The sequence below is a fragment of the Staurois parvus genome, unplaced genomic scaffold, assembly GCF_062004578.1.
Source record: "Staurois parvus isolate SC_StPar_1 unplaced genomic scaffold, SC_StPar_1.0 ptg001001l, whole genome shotgun sequence".
Lineage (NCBI taxonomy): Eukaryota > Metazoa > Chordata > Amphibia > Anura > Ranidae > Staurois > Staurois parvus.
In genome coordinates this window covers 228669-245726 of record NW_028318797.1, presented here as the reverse complement: position 1 = coordinate 245726, position 17058 = coordinate 228669, and the positions used below count along the sequence as shown (strand labels likewise).

Sequence of the window (17058 nt, the reverse complement as noted above, 5' to 3'; positions counted from 1 at the left end):
GGCATGCTGGGTCAATGATGTCACACAGGGGGGCGGGCTCACATATGTGATGGGCCCGCCCTTTACATATTTAAGAACTGTCAAGCCAGCAGAGCAGTCAGATGGCCGGGAGCCAGCGTCGGGAGAAGAGCAGTTTTTTTTTTTTTTGGGTGGCGGCTTGCATCGTGATTGACGTTGGATCTACTTTCTTTTGTTTTCCTTCTTTTAATAAAGGACTTGTCAAAGATCGTCTCCTGTCTTTTTTCACACTACAGGTTTTTTGTTTTTTTTTTTGTGAATGGGTAGTGGTACCGTATACCCCATACTCATTCACATGGGGGGGGGCCGGGATCTGGGGGCCCCTTGCTAAAGGGGGGCTTCCAGATTCTGATAAGCCCCCCACCACAACTCAGGGTTGTGGGGAAGAGGCCCTTCTCCCCATCAACAAAGCACCCCCCCATGTTGAGGGCATGTGGATTGGTATGGTTCAGGAGGTGGGGGGGAGCACTCGCTCGTGTTCCCCCCCCTTTCCTGACCTTCTGGGCTGCATGCTCGGATAAGGGTCTGGTATGGATTTTTTTTCTTTTCTTGGGGTGGGGGTTCCCCTCAAAATCCATATCAGACCTTAAGGGCTTGGTATGGACGGGGGGGGGGGGGGGGGGGATGCCATTTTTTTATTATTTTCTAATTGCTGGCAATTCTTTCTTTTAAATTCAGTGGTCAGTTGGCAACCCGGCTGACAGCTGAAACATTAACACATGGTCGTCACTACTAAAATACTGCATGACTTGATAAAATAACTCGTACGGTATTTTAGTAGCGTTTTTTAGTGAATTCCAACATTCTTTTTAAAAAAATGCTATTAGGTATCTTGCCTCACACTCAGATGCCGTAAGATACCAAAATGTGCAAATCTGCCCAATTTGAGCTATAAAAGTAAGTCACATGTCCAGGATGTTCCGCTTGAAAAATGCTTCACAAACGCCGCAAAAATGCTAGTAATTTTTCAAGCGTTTTTGAGGTGAAGCAGTGTGTGTTTTGCTCATTTTTGAACAAATTCCACATTTTCAGAACGATTAGAATTCGAATAGATTGAAAACCGATCAACCAATTTTAATAAAAGGACTTATCAAAAACTGTTTGCTTTTGCTAACTTTGAGTTTTTTTGGTGAATGAGTAGGAAGTACTATGTACACCCTACTTATTCACATGGGGGGACTGGGATCTGGGGTCCCCCTCATCAAATGGGGCTTCAAGAATCTGATAAGCCCCCCCAGCTGCAGACCCCTCAACCACTGCCCCAAGTTGTGAGGAAGAGACCCTTGTCCGCATCAACATGGGAACAAGGTGCTTTGTCCCAAAGCACTCCTCCATGTTGAGGGCACGTGGCCTGGTATGGTTCAGGAGGGAGGGCACTTGTTTTTTTCATATTCTAGTGTGGGGTTCCCCTTACAATCCATACCACACCTGAAGGGCCTGGTATGGGTGGGGGACCCCCACACTGTTTCTTTTTTTACATTGTTATTAAACTGGCATTTGTTTTCTTTACATTCTGCTGACAGCCAGGAATCTCGCTAACAGTAGATGAGTCATCGGTCACACAGGTCTGCGACTAAAAAGCTGTTTGATTATTTTCATCTAATTTCCATGTATTTTGGTGTGCTGAAAACAAATAAAATATTGAAAAAACTCCTAGACGTCATGATTTGCCACAAAATGCAAAACTGTCTTCAAATTTATAAAAAAAAATTAATTTTTGTTTTTTTTTATATTATGGGTTTTTAACCTAATTTAAAGTCCAAATTACTATTAATTAATTCACATAAGTGCATTTAAGATATAAAATGCCAAAAAAACCTTATATACATATACTGTGCTTTCCTTTGAATGACTTCATGAATATTTGGTTGTAGTCGCACTGTTTCTGAGAACTGCTGTACATCTGTGTTGCATGGAGTCACCCAACTTCTGGCCCCTGTGATCAGGTATTCCAGCCCAGGATGATTGGACCACATTGCACAGTTCTTCTCTATTTCTTGGTTTTGCCTCAGAAACTGCATTTTTGATGTCACCCCACAAGTTTTCTATTGGATGAAGATCCGGGGATTGGGCTGGCCACTCCATAACGTCGATCTTGTTGGCCTGGAACCAAGATGTTGCACGTTTACTGGTGTGTTTGGGGTCGTTGTCTTGTTGGAACACCCATTTCAAGGGCATTTCCTCTTCAGCATAAGGCAGCATGACCTCTTCAAGTATTCTGATGGATTCAAACTGATCCATGATCCCTGGTATGCGATAAATAGGCCCAACACCGTAGTATGAGAAACATCCCCATATCATGATGCTTGCACCACCATGCTTCACTGTCTTCACAGTGTACTGTGGCTTGAATTCAGTGTTTGGGGGTCATCTGACAAACTGTCTCCGCCCACTAGACCCAAAAAGAACAATCTTACTTCCATCAGTCCACAAAATGTTGCGCCATTTCTCTTTAGGCCGGTCAATGTGCTCTTTGGCAGATTGTAACCTCTTCAGCACGTCTTTTTCCCAACAGTGGGACTTTGCGGGGACTTCTTACAGATAGCTTGGCTTCACATAGGCGTCTTCTAATTGTAACAGTCCTCACAGGGAACGTCACACCTTCTTTCATCTTCCTGGAGCTGATTGTTGGCTGAGTCCGCCCCATTTTGGCTATTCTTCTATCCATTCCAATGGTAGTTTTTCGCTTTCTTCCACGTCTTTCAGGTTTTGGTTGCCATTTTAAAGCATTTGGGATCATTTTAGCTGAGTAGCCGATCATTTTCTGCACTTCTTTATATGTTTTCCCCTCTCCAATCAACTTTTTAATCAAGGTACGCTGTTCTTCTGAACAATGTCTGGAACGACCCATTTCAGAGAGAAATGCACTGTAACCAGCATGTACAACATTTGCTGCCTTCCTTCCTTAGATAAGGGCAATAATTGCCACCTGTTTTTCAAAGAATGAATGACCTCACTAATAGAACTCCACACTGCTATTGTTTTGAACACGCCCCTCAATGAGTGATTCAATGACACAGAATCAGCAGCATGCATGTCATGACTGTTGGGTCTGTTGGATTTCTATTACTCTACTACACCTGCTAGGAAATTATTTGCCATGTAGAAATATCATTTCTACCAAAAACAGTGATTGATCCGGTTAGTGATGTCTGACTGCTATTATTTTGAACATAACTGTACATAAGCTAAGCAAGTTTTAGGGAAAAAAATTATATTTCCTAATTTCCCTAGTTCTCTTCTGGCCCTTTGTTGTTATTTGCAGGTAAACAATCTCTGCCCCTCCCCCCCTGCAAAGGGGGTGAATACAAGTGCTGCTCTGAGTGACATGTCTGACTACTGGGATACTCAGCAGCATGCTGTATGTATAAGCCTCAGCCCTGAGCTTCTGTGCTTCTAACGGTAGAAGGGGTTAATCTTTCCTGAAGAATCCAGTGGGAGGGAGACAAAGGGCAGATAGCAGCAGCTCAGGTCAGTGCAGGGAGGCGTGGCCAGCACTGTAACTTCTTGTGTACAGACACAGAGCTGCTCTCTCCTGCAGTCCACACTTGTACACGAATCATCATCAGGTTCTTGGTTCTAGGCTGTTCACACTTTTTCATCGCAGTTCGTGTCATTCTTCAACTGTTATCTCATGGCTCCGCGAAAGTGTATTAATTCGCCAGACAGTTTCTGTTTCATCTGTGGTGAATATACAGTGTTGAAGCAACAGCAGAATATTACAGACTTTGTGAAAAAAGTATACTTGGCATACTTTGGACTAAAAATTGGAGATCAAGATAAAGTTTGGGCGCCTCATAAAGTGTGCAAACGGTGTGTTGAGGACCTCCGAAACTGGTTCAAGGGTAAGAAAAAATCTTTCCGTTATGGGATTCCTATGGTATGGCGAGAGCAAAAGAACCATAGTGACGACTGTTACTTTTGTTCATGCGATGTGAAAGGGTTTAATTCCAAATGGAAGCATTCCATTTCATACCCCAATCTTCACTCAGCAATTCGTCCCATCCCACATGGCACAGATATACCAGTACTCAAGCCCCCTGCTACCTTGGAAGAGATACCTAGCTCCGATGAAGGTGAAGTCATACCTGAACCAGATGACGAATCAAGTTCTGACTTTGAAGAGGATACAAGACCAAAATTGTTTTCTCAGGAGGAGATGAATGATTTGGTAAGAGACTTGAATCTTCCCAAAGATGCCACTGAGCTACTCAGATGAAGGCTGAAAAGCAGGAATTTATTGTTGCCAGGAGTGTCATCTTCATGGTTCAGACATTGTGAAAAGGAGTTTGTTCCTTACTTCGCCCAGGAAGACAAGTTGGTTTATTGCATCGATGTCGAAGGTCTGATGGGTCAATTTAAAATCCAATATGATTCAGAGCAATGGTGTCTTTTTATAGACTCTTCAAAAAGAAGTCTCAAAGCAGTTTTACTCCACAATGGTGGTTTTTACGCTTCCATACATGAAGGTCATTCCGTACACTTGAAGGAAACCTACGAGAACTTGGAATTGGTTCTTCGTAAACTTAAATATGAAGACCATGGTTGGCAAGTGTGTGGGGATTTGAAGGTCTTGTGCATGCTGCTCGGTCAACAAGCTGGGTATACCAAATACCCTTGTTTTCTGTGTCTATGGGACAGTCGAGACCGACAAAATCACTGGACCAAAAAGAGTTGGCAGCCAAGGGTGCTAACAGTCGGTGAAAAAAATGTCCTCCGAGAAACTTTGGTACCTTCCCATAAAGTTCTTCTACCACCTCTCCAGATAAAATTGGGATTGATGAAGCAATTCGTAAAATCACTTCCAAGAGATGAAGAATCCTTCAAATACTTGGTCACCAAGTTTCCAGGCCTGTCGGAGGCAAAATTGAAGGAAGGTGTGTTTGTCGGACCAGACATTAGAAGGCTTATAGCTGATCAAGAGTTTGTCAATACCATGACGGATCCTCAAAAAGAAGAGTGGATTGCATTTAAAGAAGTCGTACAGAAATTTTTAGGCAGTAACAAAGATCCTCACTACAAAAAGATTGTCAGACGAATGCTGAAAGCATTTCAAGCTTTAGGTTGCCTGATGAGTTTGAAAGTGCATTTCCTCCAGTCCCACCTTGACTACTTTCCTGAAAATTTGGGAGCTGTGAGTGAGGAACAAGGTGAATGATTCCACCAAGACATTAAAGAGATGAAAAGGAGATACCAGGGAAAATGGAGCCTTACAATGATGGCAGACTACTGTTGGATGCTTCAGAGAGACATTCCAGATGCTACTCACAAGAGTAAATGCACCAAGAGGAGCCTCACAGGGAAGAAGAATCGAGTTTAGTGTGTGTAGGTGAGCTCATTTCAGTTCATAAAGGATTTTCATGAAAAAATTGTAATAAAACTTAAATTGTATAAGTCTATTTCCATTTATTTTGAGGTATTGCCTTATTTAACATAGTTACCTAAATTGTCAGGAAACGTGATGTCCTATGACAAAATGGACATCACGTTTTATGTGACATTTATGTTTTTTGGTGCGCTGAATCCGAAAATGGTCATTTTCGGATTCAGCGCACCAAAAAACATAAAGATTACGTGGAATAACCAAAACAGCTCTTAAAAAAAAGTTTTTGCAGACCTGTGATCATTAAGGACATGGCGGCCAACTTGCCGGCCCACTATTTAACCACTTGCCCTCCAGAGGATTTACCCCCCTTAATGACCAGGCCTCTTTTTTTGCTACTCGGTGCTGCACTAATTCAACTGATAATTACGCGGTCATGCAATGCTGCACCCAAATGAAATTTACGTCCTTTTTTTCACACAAATAGAGCTTTTTTTTGGTGGTATTTGATCACCTGTGCGCTTTTTATTTTTCGCGCTATAAACAAAAAAAAAGAAAATTTTGAAGAAAAACTATATATTTTACTTTTGGCTAAAAAAATATATAAACTCAAAGTTAGTTATAAATTTAGGCCAAAATGTATTCTGCTCCATGTTTTTGGTAAAAAAAAATCCCAATAAGTGTATATTGATTGCTTTGTGTGAAAGTTATAGCGTCTACAAACTATGGTATAGAAGATAATGGAATTTACACAGCTTTTACTTTCTGACTGCCCATCACATTTCTTGAGGTGCTAAAATACCAGGATAGTACAAACACCCCCAAATTATTCCTTTTTGGAAAGTAGACACCCTAAGTTATCTGCTGAGAGGCATATTGAGTCCATGGAAGATTTATTTTATTTCAAGTTTCTGGAAAATGACAAAAACGTTTTTTTTTTTAACACAAAGTTGTCATTTTAAATTATATATTTCTCGCACAAGCCATGGGTATATGTGGAATTACACCCCAAAATACATTTTGCTTCTTCTACCAAGTATGGGGGTACCACATGTGTGAGACTTTTTGGGAGCCTAGCCACATACAGGAGCCTGAAATCTAATGACCACTTTGAAAGCCTGAAGGTGCGTAACTTCCTCATTTCACTTCCTCACTACCAGATTCAGAGGCCCTGAAATGCCAGGATAGCACCAAACCCCCCCCCAAATGACCCCTTTTTGGAAAGTAGACACCCAAGGAATTTAAAAAGAGGCATGGTGAGTATTTTGCAGATCTCATTTTTTCTCACACGGTATTGAAATATAAAAAAAGAATAGAAAAAATATGTTTGTTTTTTTTCTTCATTTTCCAAAAACTTGTGGCAACAAACGAGTTCTGCAAAATACTCACCATGCTTCTTATCAAATTCCTTGGGGTGTCAACTTTCCAAAAAGGGGTCATTTGGGGGTGTTTGGTGCTATCCTGGCATTTCAGGGCCTCCGAAACTGTGATAGGTAGTCTGGAAGTGTAATGAGGAAATAAAGTCCTTTAAAAGCCTGAAGGTGCTTATTGGATTTTGAGGTCCTGTACTTGGCTAGACTGACAAAACATCTCTCACATGTGGTACCCCCATACTCGGGAGAAGTAGCAGAATGTATTTTGGGGAGTAATTCCACATATAACCATGGCATGTGTGAGCAGTAAATCATTTAAATGACAATTTTGTGTAAAAAAAAAAATATATATATATTTTTTTTGGTCATTTTCCAAAAACTTGTGGCAAAAAAATGAATTCTTCTATTGATTCAACATGCCTCTCAGCAAATAGTCTGGGGTGTCTACTTTCCAAAAAGGGGTCATTTTGGGATGTGGTGGCATGTAATGCCCAGTATTAGAAGTTTATGTCATATATCATTCACTCTTCTAACCACCTGAAGACCAAGCCTTTTCTGACACTTTTTTGTTCACATGAAAAAAAATCAGTATTTTTTAATAGGAAATTAACTTAAACCCCCAAACATGATATAATTTTTTAAAGCAGACACCCTAATGAATAAAATGGTGGGTGCAGCAATTTGATATGTCACATAGTACTCGCGCAGCGATTTTTCAAAGCAATTTAAAAAAAAATACGCTTTTTTTATTTTAATGCACAAAAACACAATATATTGGCCAATTATTTGGAAAAATATAAAAGATGATAGTATGCCAAGCATATAGATACCAAACATGACATGCTTTAAAACTGTGCATGCCCCGTGCAATGGCAACAAACTGCATACGTTTTTAATATTCGTAGGCAACATTTTAAAAGCCTTTACAAGCTACCATTTTAGATTTATAGAGGTCTAGTGCTAGAATTACTGCCCTTGATCTGACGTTCGTGGCGATACCTCACATGCATGGTGCAACTGCTGTTTACATACCAGCACAGGGTCAACGCTCACGCACACAGGCACAAGTGTGCACGCGGGGGGCAAGGGTGATTTTTTTTTTTTTTTAAGTTATTTAGATTTTTTTTATTGTTTTTACACTGTCCCTTTTAATTTTTTTTTTTATCACTTTTAATGCTATTACAGGGAATGCAAACATTCCCTATAACTTCAATGGGCATTGTCATATATTCTTTTGAGAAATCTGGGGTCTATCAGACTCTAGATATCTCCTCTGCCCTTACATTATCTAATATCAAAAGAGATCAGTGTGATCAGATGCTTTCCCAATTTACAAATGGCGCTGTTTATATCCTGTGAAACTGAAGTGATAAAATGCTCGTAGCTTACGATTTCTTAGACTATAGAGATGATTGGCACCATTCTGGTCTCCAATCAGCTCTATGGTCAGCTGGCAGAAACACCGGCTGCATTCTCAGGTTCCCCCGATAGCACAGGACTGCGCGAGAAGGCCGTGGAAGGCAGCAGGGGATGGGGTGTTGTCTCCCGCTGCTTGTAAAAGCAATCCTGCAGCTAATTAGCCACTATGATTGCTTGTACATGAAAGCTGATCGCCGGCTGAAAAAAACAATACCAGGATGATGCCTGCAGCTGTAGGCATCATCCTGGTATAACCATTCAAAGTCCAGGGATGTACCAGTATGTTGCTGATCCTTGTTGGGTATATATGCTATGTTCTTCTCTTTTTTTTTTCCATTCAGTCCACAGGCTGCATACAAAAAAAAAAAAAGAAATCTCTGCCAGAAAGTGTGTGGTATGCCCACCATTAGAATATACTGCCCTGCATCCACCCACTTCTAATGTCTAAATAGTGGCACGCTTGAATAAAAATTGTCCACGTATTAGTGGTACCCCATGTGGAAAGGATGACACCAAGTCCCAAACTATCTTGTCACTACTCCCCATGTAGTCTGGGCATCCGTGGGTCTCCTCGTGACGATCTTTTTCCCTCATAAATCCGAAACTTATATGTATAGCCTGTTGCTCTCTCACAGGTCTTCTACATCTTGACCCCATATCTGGCACGCTTACTGGGGAGAAATTGTTTGAATGCAAGGCGGCCAGAAAAATTAATGAGGGACTCATCAACGCAGATATTTTGCTGGGGAGTATAGACATCTGCAATTTTTTGGTTAAGGTGATTTACGAGGGGCTGAATTTTGTGGAGCCGGTCAAATTCAGGGTCACCTCGAGGACAACAGAATGTATTGTCATTGAAATGCATAAAACACAATATACTCTCATATCTATGCCTGGCCATGGCAGCAGAGAACACAGCATATGATGAATCGGGTCTGTGGACCAATACAACTCATTTTTATTTAGTAATGCCCATGTTGAGGAATAGGTCCAAAAAAAATTTAAATTCGGAAACTGTAATGAGTTTCCATACGAATTGTCTGGCAAGGTTAGAATTTGGGTTGGCGGCCATAAATTGTGCATATAGATTGCTTTGATCCACAATCAATGCATACAGATCTTCCGTGTGTAGCACACCCTTGGGTGGATCTTGGCTAGATATATAGGTTCAGCATCCACTTGAATCTGGTGACACCTCCGATTATACCCAGAACACTCCGACACTCTGAGAATATTTTTTATGGGTTTTATTGAAGACAAACTCTGAAAAAGAACTGGCTGATGTAACACAGGTAATGTACATAAAACACAGATACCACTGTGCATGACACAGTTAGTAAGAAGTCACAATTCACTTGGCAAAGACTCCAAAATCTGACTAGTATCACACTGACTAGGATCACACTGACTAGTATCACACTGACTAGGGTGGCATAGGAGAGTGACATTTACACATGAAACAATAACTGTTAATGAGGTTTAGCAGCTTACTGACATTTGTTATAGCAGTACTATCTAGAGCAGAAATGTCCTACCTAACCACTGGCCAGTGAGATGAAACTTGAAGTCTCTCAACGTTGGGGCCCTTTAATCAATGGAAGAGCGCTCACTCTCTGCATGGGAGAGTATTTGTAATCCAATGGTAGCAGGATAGCACAGTCTCCTTTAGGCAGAATCTTCCAGTGAACATTGCAATAGGAAAAAAACAACACTTCAACAAATCTTTACCATCCAGGTGAAATCCTGATGTACTGACACTTGCTCAGTGTATTCAAAGCAGCAAGCTTCTGTGGGGACTTGGAACTAAAACACACTCTTCAGCCACAACACAAGTTTTGAGGAGACAATCACCAGTAATATACAGAGACAGAGTTCTCTCATCAATCAGCAGCAGGAATAGCTAATTCTGCGCAGCTTGGGCTTTCCAAGATCTGTGCCACTCTGAGAATTAGAGAGCAGGCTTTCTCATCACCATTCTCCAGAGATGAACAGCAAATGCAGCAATATCAAAATCCCCTTTCATCACAGAGTACTCACTGTTTCTGGATTGTCCTCTAGATAGCATTAGACAGCAGTAGAAATCCTCTCTCTTACAGCAGCTCCAGACTTTGAGAGACACATGCACTTGAGTGGCTGTAATCCTGAGTGTCAGGCAGGACAATCCTTGATTTGCACACTGTCCTCCTGCAACAATATCTCTGCTACACACTCCCAGCCCAGTCCATGGGCTCTAGCAGCACAGAGAGTGAGACTCTGTGACCTTACACCAGGAGCCCTTGCTCCATGCAGTCCCCTGAAAATGTCTCCTTCTTCACATGTTTTTCTTCTTCCTTTTTTTTCCCTCTCTCTTTTCCTCCACAGCCAATTATAAGTTCAGCTGCAACAGTGCTGCTATGGGTGGATCCTTCTCAGCTGTAGCAACAACCAATCAGAGCACAGTCCTGCTTTCCCTGTCTGTCACTCACAAAGTGGGAAAAGAAAAAAAATGCTTTGCAACTGTTGTTTAAGTTTTAAAGCAACCAGCACATCTCTACACGTGAAAAACAGCTCCAGAAAATCAAGGGGAGGAGTTAAATTTGGTGTTTCCATCTGAATTCCGGGTTGGGCAGTGAATGGGAGAAGTACGGGTGCTGCAGAATTTGTGAGCTGCCAGTCGGGATTTGCAAGCACATCCGGAAGGATACTAAGGGCTCTACTAGGGCCTGTGTGCGAATATCTGGGTGGTTGCTGGACAATACTTATACTCACCACCGCACCAGCTTGTACTGCACTTATGGGACTCGCAACGTCACCAAATGATACTGCAGTGCTGGTATGTGAAAGACCAGGATGTACTAGGCCGCTGGTGCTCGCCAGTTCACCAGAAGTTAGCGCGGCACTAGTACTGGCACTCTGCTGCATATGAGAGTCATCAAAATTTACCGGCAAGTGCTAACAGAGATCAGGCCTGATTCTGCAAACACTGTGGTTTTGTGTGCAATGTATCAAGTGACAGTGGCCTACTGACACTGCACTTGCTGGGGGAGAAGGGGTCAAGTGTAGGGGGCTAAACACAGGTGCTGGCAGGGGCCAGGGCTGATCCCGCTAACGCTGCATTTTTGGGGACACTATACTAATGTGAACACTTGTATAGTGCTGATCTGATCAAAGATATTGATCCAGCCGTTTGTCCCTCTTCAGGGGGTGCGGGACCGTATGACCACTCTGATGCTCAATGAACAGATGTCGAGTATCTGTAACGACTCCCAACGGAAATTCTAGAAAATATGGGAGCCGTGGTTGCAATATGCCTTTCCCACGCTCCCCCTGGCTAGTCTGGGGTTGTGATGTTGCTCGGTATTGGCGTTCTCTGACCCCTGCTCTTGGTCTTGTCATCTTTTTCCTTTTGTACTCCTGCTTCCTTTTCTTTTTCTGTTTGTTCTTGGTGTGGCGGTGGATAGCTGCCTTTGGTTTGAGTTACTGTCGGTGTTATACTAATTTTGATGTAATTTATGTGCCATTGATAGCCCCTGCGTGGGCAAACCTTTTGCTCTCTTATTGTTGGAGCACTGTTTTTCTTTCTTTTTTTTTTTATGTTCAATTGATGGCCCCTGCGTGGGCGTGTTTTGTTGCTTCTGTCTTCTTTAACTGCTTATAAATGAATAAAAACATTGAAATACAAAAAAAAAAAAAAAAGATATTGATCCGTTCAGACAGTATACTAACAATGGAGGTTTATTGTATATAAGCATCTTCCCGGCAGTCAAGGGGTTAAATGTGATTACTTGAGTAGTGACGGGCAATCTGACGCTATCTGGGATGGGTGTGAAAACCAGCATGAATCACGTGTGTATATATATATATCACTGCTTTACTTTAACTGACAAGCACGCGGTCATGCAACGCTGCACCAAAATGAAATTTACGTCCTTTTTCCCCACAAATTGAGCTTTCTTTTGGTGGTATTTGATCGCCTGTGCGTTTTTTAAAATTTTTTCGCTATCAAAAAAAAGGCCGAAATTTTTTAGAAAAAAAAAAACAATATTTTGGACTTTTTGCTATAAAACATGTCCAGTAAAAAATTTAAAAATCAAATTTTGTCATAAATTTACGCTAAAATGTATTCTGCTCCGTGTCTTTGCTAAAAAATGTAATCCCAATACGTGTAAATTAATTGGTTTATGTGAAAGTTATAGCGTTTACAAATGGCGGTATAGATACTGGATTTTTATTTTAATACTAATATTAGCGGCGATCAGCGACTGAAGCAGACATTCTGACACTGGGGGGGAACTGACTTGGGTGTGTGCTTCACTGTTACACACTGATTCGGGAAGGCTCTGCTCAGCAGAGTGCTGAAAACTGCCAGGGAGGAGAGCTCCATTGAAAACAATGCAACCTTCCTCCCCGCCAGTGTTTGCCGGCAATCGCCAGGCTCTGGCGGTTAATCACCGGGAGGGACCCGGTGATTGACACCCGCAGCCATGATCAGTGTCGCACCTAGCACACGCCCCCTACCCTGAAATGCAGAATCAGGTTTATATACGTGATCCTGCGCACATTGGCCGCCTTGTAGCAGTATATGTACAGCGGGCGGTCCCCTAGTGGTTAAAGTGATTCTAAAGGTTTTTTTTTTTTTTTAGAAAAAATAACAAACATGTTATACTTACCTGCTGTGTGCAGTGGTTTTGCACAGAGCAGCCCGGATCCTCCTCTTATCAGGTCCCTCGCAGACTCTCCTGGCCCCTTCCTGCTGTAGGGTGTCCCCGCAGCAATCAGCTTGCTATGGGGGCACCTGCTGTTCCGTGTGGCCATTCATACATGGAGCCCCGGCTCGGCCCTGCACCCTCTCTCTTATCATTGGCTCACTGGCTGTGATTGACAACAGTGAGAGCCAATGGTTCCTGCTTCTGTCTTAGCTAACGAGAAGAGGAAGTCCTGGGATAGCCAGTGCACATCGCTGGATCGAGAAGGGGCTTAGGTGAGTATTTGGGGGGGGGTTTGCACACAGGAGGTAAAACCAGCTGTTATGAATTAATCTGAACCATTTGTTTCATGTGAATGCTTAAAACAACCGAATGAAATAAATACATTTTGTTTGATTTGCTGTGATTTTATTCGGATTCTTTGAAATTTGTTACTATTGTGATCTGGAGACTTGGACACAGTAATTGCATGTAAGAAATACAACGGGATGGTTGTACCCAGGACGACTGATGGATCAACTTTGGTACAACCAACCTGCCCATACATGGACCGAATCTTGGCCCACTCTTGCAAAATAGCATGTTTTCCCATCACGCACAGAATGTGCTTCCCTTTAGCAGACACACAGCGGCACCCCCCATGCATCTGCTAATGTGAGCATTTTCATGGGCCTCAAACTACATGATGCCGCAATACCACTGTTAGCCCCGGGGGGGGGGAGGGCGCAGTTTGCCCTTTTCACCCTGTTGACCTTGATCTGGCACTAATTGTTCCATTCATTCCTGGGGGTAAAATGAATGTTGTTCTTCTGGTAACATTCTTCTCTTCTTCTACAGATTGTATGATAATCACCTGACAGACAGTTCCTGCCCCCAACTGGCATCTGGAATAAGAAATAACCCGACACTGAGGACACTGGTCCTGTCTGGGAACAATCTGGAGGGTCCTCATTTCGGGGATCTGATGGCGGCTCTGACAACAAGCCGGATAGAGGAATTACAGTGAGTATAACAGGACTGACTGAGACAATCATATTATGAAAAAAATAATTAATTTAAGCAAAATTGATCATTTTTTTCAGACTCTTTAGGTAGCCAGTCCAAGACTGCTGCCCAAATCTTAGAATCATGTCACACTATAATTGGCCAAAAAATATTTCCCATAACCTTGTTATAATCTGATATTGTATATAGTTTGGCAACAAGTAAAAGAGATGAGATTGTAGGAGGTCATACACGGGAGAATCTGACTTTACAGCAGTGACCAATCAGAGCCTCATATGAGCCCTCCTGTCACCTGACCTGACCATCCACTGTTCAGTGTCAGGGGGTCTCCCTGACACTGAGAGAGAGATGGGGAGAGAGATGTGGAGGGAGAGGGGGGGAGAGAGATGTGGAGGGAGAGGGGGGGAGAGAGGGAGGGAGAGAGAGGGGGGAAGAGAGGGTGGGGGGAAGAGAGAGAGAGGGAGAGGGGGGAAGAGAGAGAGGGGGAGAGTGGGGAAGAGAGATAGCGGGGAAGAGAGAGAAAGAGAGAGAGAGAGGGGGAAGGGGGGAGAGAGAGGAGGAGAGAGAAAAGAGAAAGAGGGGGGAGAGAGAGAGGGGGAGAGAAAAGAGAGAGGGGGGGCGAGAGAGAAGAGGGAGAAAGAGAGGAAAGAATACACAAGGCTGGCTGGAAGTGTGGGCGGGGCAGACACAGGAGGATAGGACGGGAGGAGGAGGGGCAGCTTTCTCTCTGCTCTCCGGTCTGTGTGTGAGGGGGGGGACTGTCAGCACTGGGGACTGCATATGCTGACCGATCCCCTGCAGTGCTGGAGGGAGGGGGGGGCGGCCATGGGGGAGCATACAGTAGCTGACATGCAGGAGATGGATAGGGGAGGTGATCGGCGGCACATAGAGCAAAAGAGAAATGCACGATCCTCTATGTGCCGCCCGGCCCCCTCTCCAGCCGGCTCCATGGCTGACAGGTTTTCTCTCTTCTCACCCATCCTCACAGCCGAGCACACACGAACACGTCCAAACACGCCCAGCTCTAGCACACATGAGCACGCCCCCCTGGCCAAGCACAGCCCTTTGCAGCGACGGCATTGGTCCCTTCTGCCTCCCGCTCGAGCCCTGCCGAGCTCTCCCAACCTGCCAAACCCTAGTCCCTTGCCTGGCGGCAGATACGCCCCTGCCCGGCGTAAATGTCCTCGGCGGGCCGCAGTTTGAGGACCCCTGTTCTAAGGGATTTGGTCCTAACCTTGGTCACCGCCTAACACCCATCCCCAAATGGGGTGATTGGCTATTTGTTCTCAGGAGACACCCCTTTGAGATAATAGAAAAAGACTGACAGCCTGGAGAAAAGGTAGCTCTCCCTTTTAACATCATTCAGGAACCATCTTGAGAGCAAAGGCAACTTTTTTGTTAGGATGATTGCTCAAACCAAGGACTTTCGCAAGTATTCTGCCTTCTGAAACTTCTTTCTTTTATTTATCTGTTGTTACTCTCTTTATAAATATATTTGTTACATCTTTTTCTGTAAATATTTTAAATGTACCATTTTGACCTTTTTTAGTAATAAATCCTATTAACTGAAAAGTGTTGAACTGTTTCTAAAGCTTTTAAAGTAAACTAAAGAATCCCTGTCTCTGAAGATCGCTACTGTATGTAATAATCCTCTGAATACATCTGTCTGTGGTAACCATGTGTGGTACAGACGCTTATACTAATATCATAGTGTTATTGCTAAGATTTGTGAGTTTCCTCTTCCTCTGTAAAAAGGAGGTGGTGGCAGTGTGAAGGGTTAATTGTGTAATTAAAATAACCCAGTAACAATCGCTCTCAGGCTGCTGGCACATAGACTGTGGTCCTGCGAGCTGGAAAATCTTTGTGCAGGGCACAGCTGAGAGTGGCATTGTTACGCAAGTGACAGCGTAGTGTGAGATCAGCTGGTCCTTCGGTCAGAAGTTGGTGAGAAGGGCTGGGGTCTGACGCCGCGCAACCGTCACAAGAGGGATTCATTTTCTTCTGGTAACATTCTTCTCTCCTTCTACAGATTGTCCTCTAATCAGCTGACAGACAGTTCCTGCCCCCACCTGGCATCTGGAATAAGAAATAACACGACACTGAGGACACTGGACCTGTCTATGAATAATCTGGAGGGTCCTCATTTCAGTGATCTGATGGCGGCTCTGACAACAAGCCGGATAGAGGAATTACAGTGAGTATAACAGGACTGACAGAGCGTTTTGGGCTCCATGCACACTAGCGTTTGCAAGCTCAAACGCTGGATAAAAACGCTGTGAATAGTGTTTTGGGTTTTTTTTTTCTGATCCTAAATACAGAAGCTCAAAAAATGTTAATAGTCTAAAGCAGTGTGCATGGACACATAAGAGAACACTATTTAGCTTTTAGGAGCTTAAAAAATGCTTGTGTGCATGGAGCCTTATGTTTATATTACAAGTAAAAATAAATTATTATTATTATTATACAGTATTTATAAAGCGCCAATAGTTCGCTCAGCGCTGTACATTACAAAGGGGGACAGAACATGTGACAGAACAATACCAATACAATGCAAAACATGAGGGGATCGAGGGCCCTGCTCCTTGGAGCGTACAATCTAGGAGGGAGGGGATGGTGGCACAGGAGGAGATAGCTGTGGGGGATGGAGTGGTAGGAAGAGTGGAGGAGGTCGGTCAAGTTAGCAGGGGGTGGGGTAGGCTTCCCTGAAGAGATGGGTTTTCAGGGTGCGCCTAAAGGAGAGGAGAGTAGGTAATAATCTGATGGGTTGGGGAAGGGAGTTCCAGAGGATGGGTGACACCCTGGAGAAGTCCTGGAGGCGGGCATGGGAGGAGGAGACCAGGGAACTAGAGAGAAGGAGGTCTTGTGAGGAGCGGAGTGTGCGTGTTGGGCGGTACTTGGATATTAGGTCGGTGATGTAGTTCGGGGCAGTATGGTGGACGGCTTTGTACGTCAGTGTTAGGATTTTGAATTTGATCCGTTGTGCAATCGGAAGCCAGTGGAGGGATTGGCAGAGGGGGGTGGAGGACACTGAGTGGAGGCCAGTGGAGGGATTGGCAGAGAGGGGTGGAGGACACTGAGTGGAGGCCAGTGGAGGGATTGGCAGAGGGGGGTGGCAGAGATGGAGCGGTTGGAAAGGTGAATGAGTCTGGCAGCCGTATTCAGGATGGACTGAAGTGGGGATAGCCAGCGGTGAGGCAGGCCAGTGAGGAGGGAGTTGCAGTAGTCGAGTCGTGAT

The 17058-nt window shown here is 43.7% G+C and overlaps 2 protein-coding genes across 2 annotated transcripts in view; both read left to right on the top strand.

Annotated features, from left to right (window-relative positions):
- The window catches only part of LOC149441353 (NACHT, LRR and PYD domains-containing protein 12-like), a 268132-nt gene that overhangs the window by 106727 nt on the left and 144347 nt on the right, over window positions 1-17058 (top strand). The window lies entirely within an intron of this gene.
- LOC149441354 (ribonuclease inhibitor-like) overlaps window positions 14755-17058 on the top strand; it is a 28969-nt gene continuing 26665 nt past the window's right edge. The window contains exons 1-2 of the mRNA XM_089657449.1: window positions 14755-15255; window positions 15853-16017. Coding sequence (XP_089513575.1) covers window positions 15227-15255; window positions 15853-16017 — 194 coding nt within the window. The 5' untranslated portion in view covers window positions 14755-15226. The remainder of the gene's footprint in view (window positions 15256-15852; window positions 16018-17058) is intronic.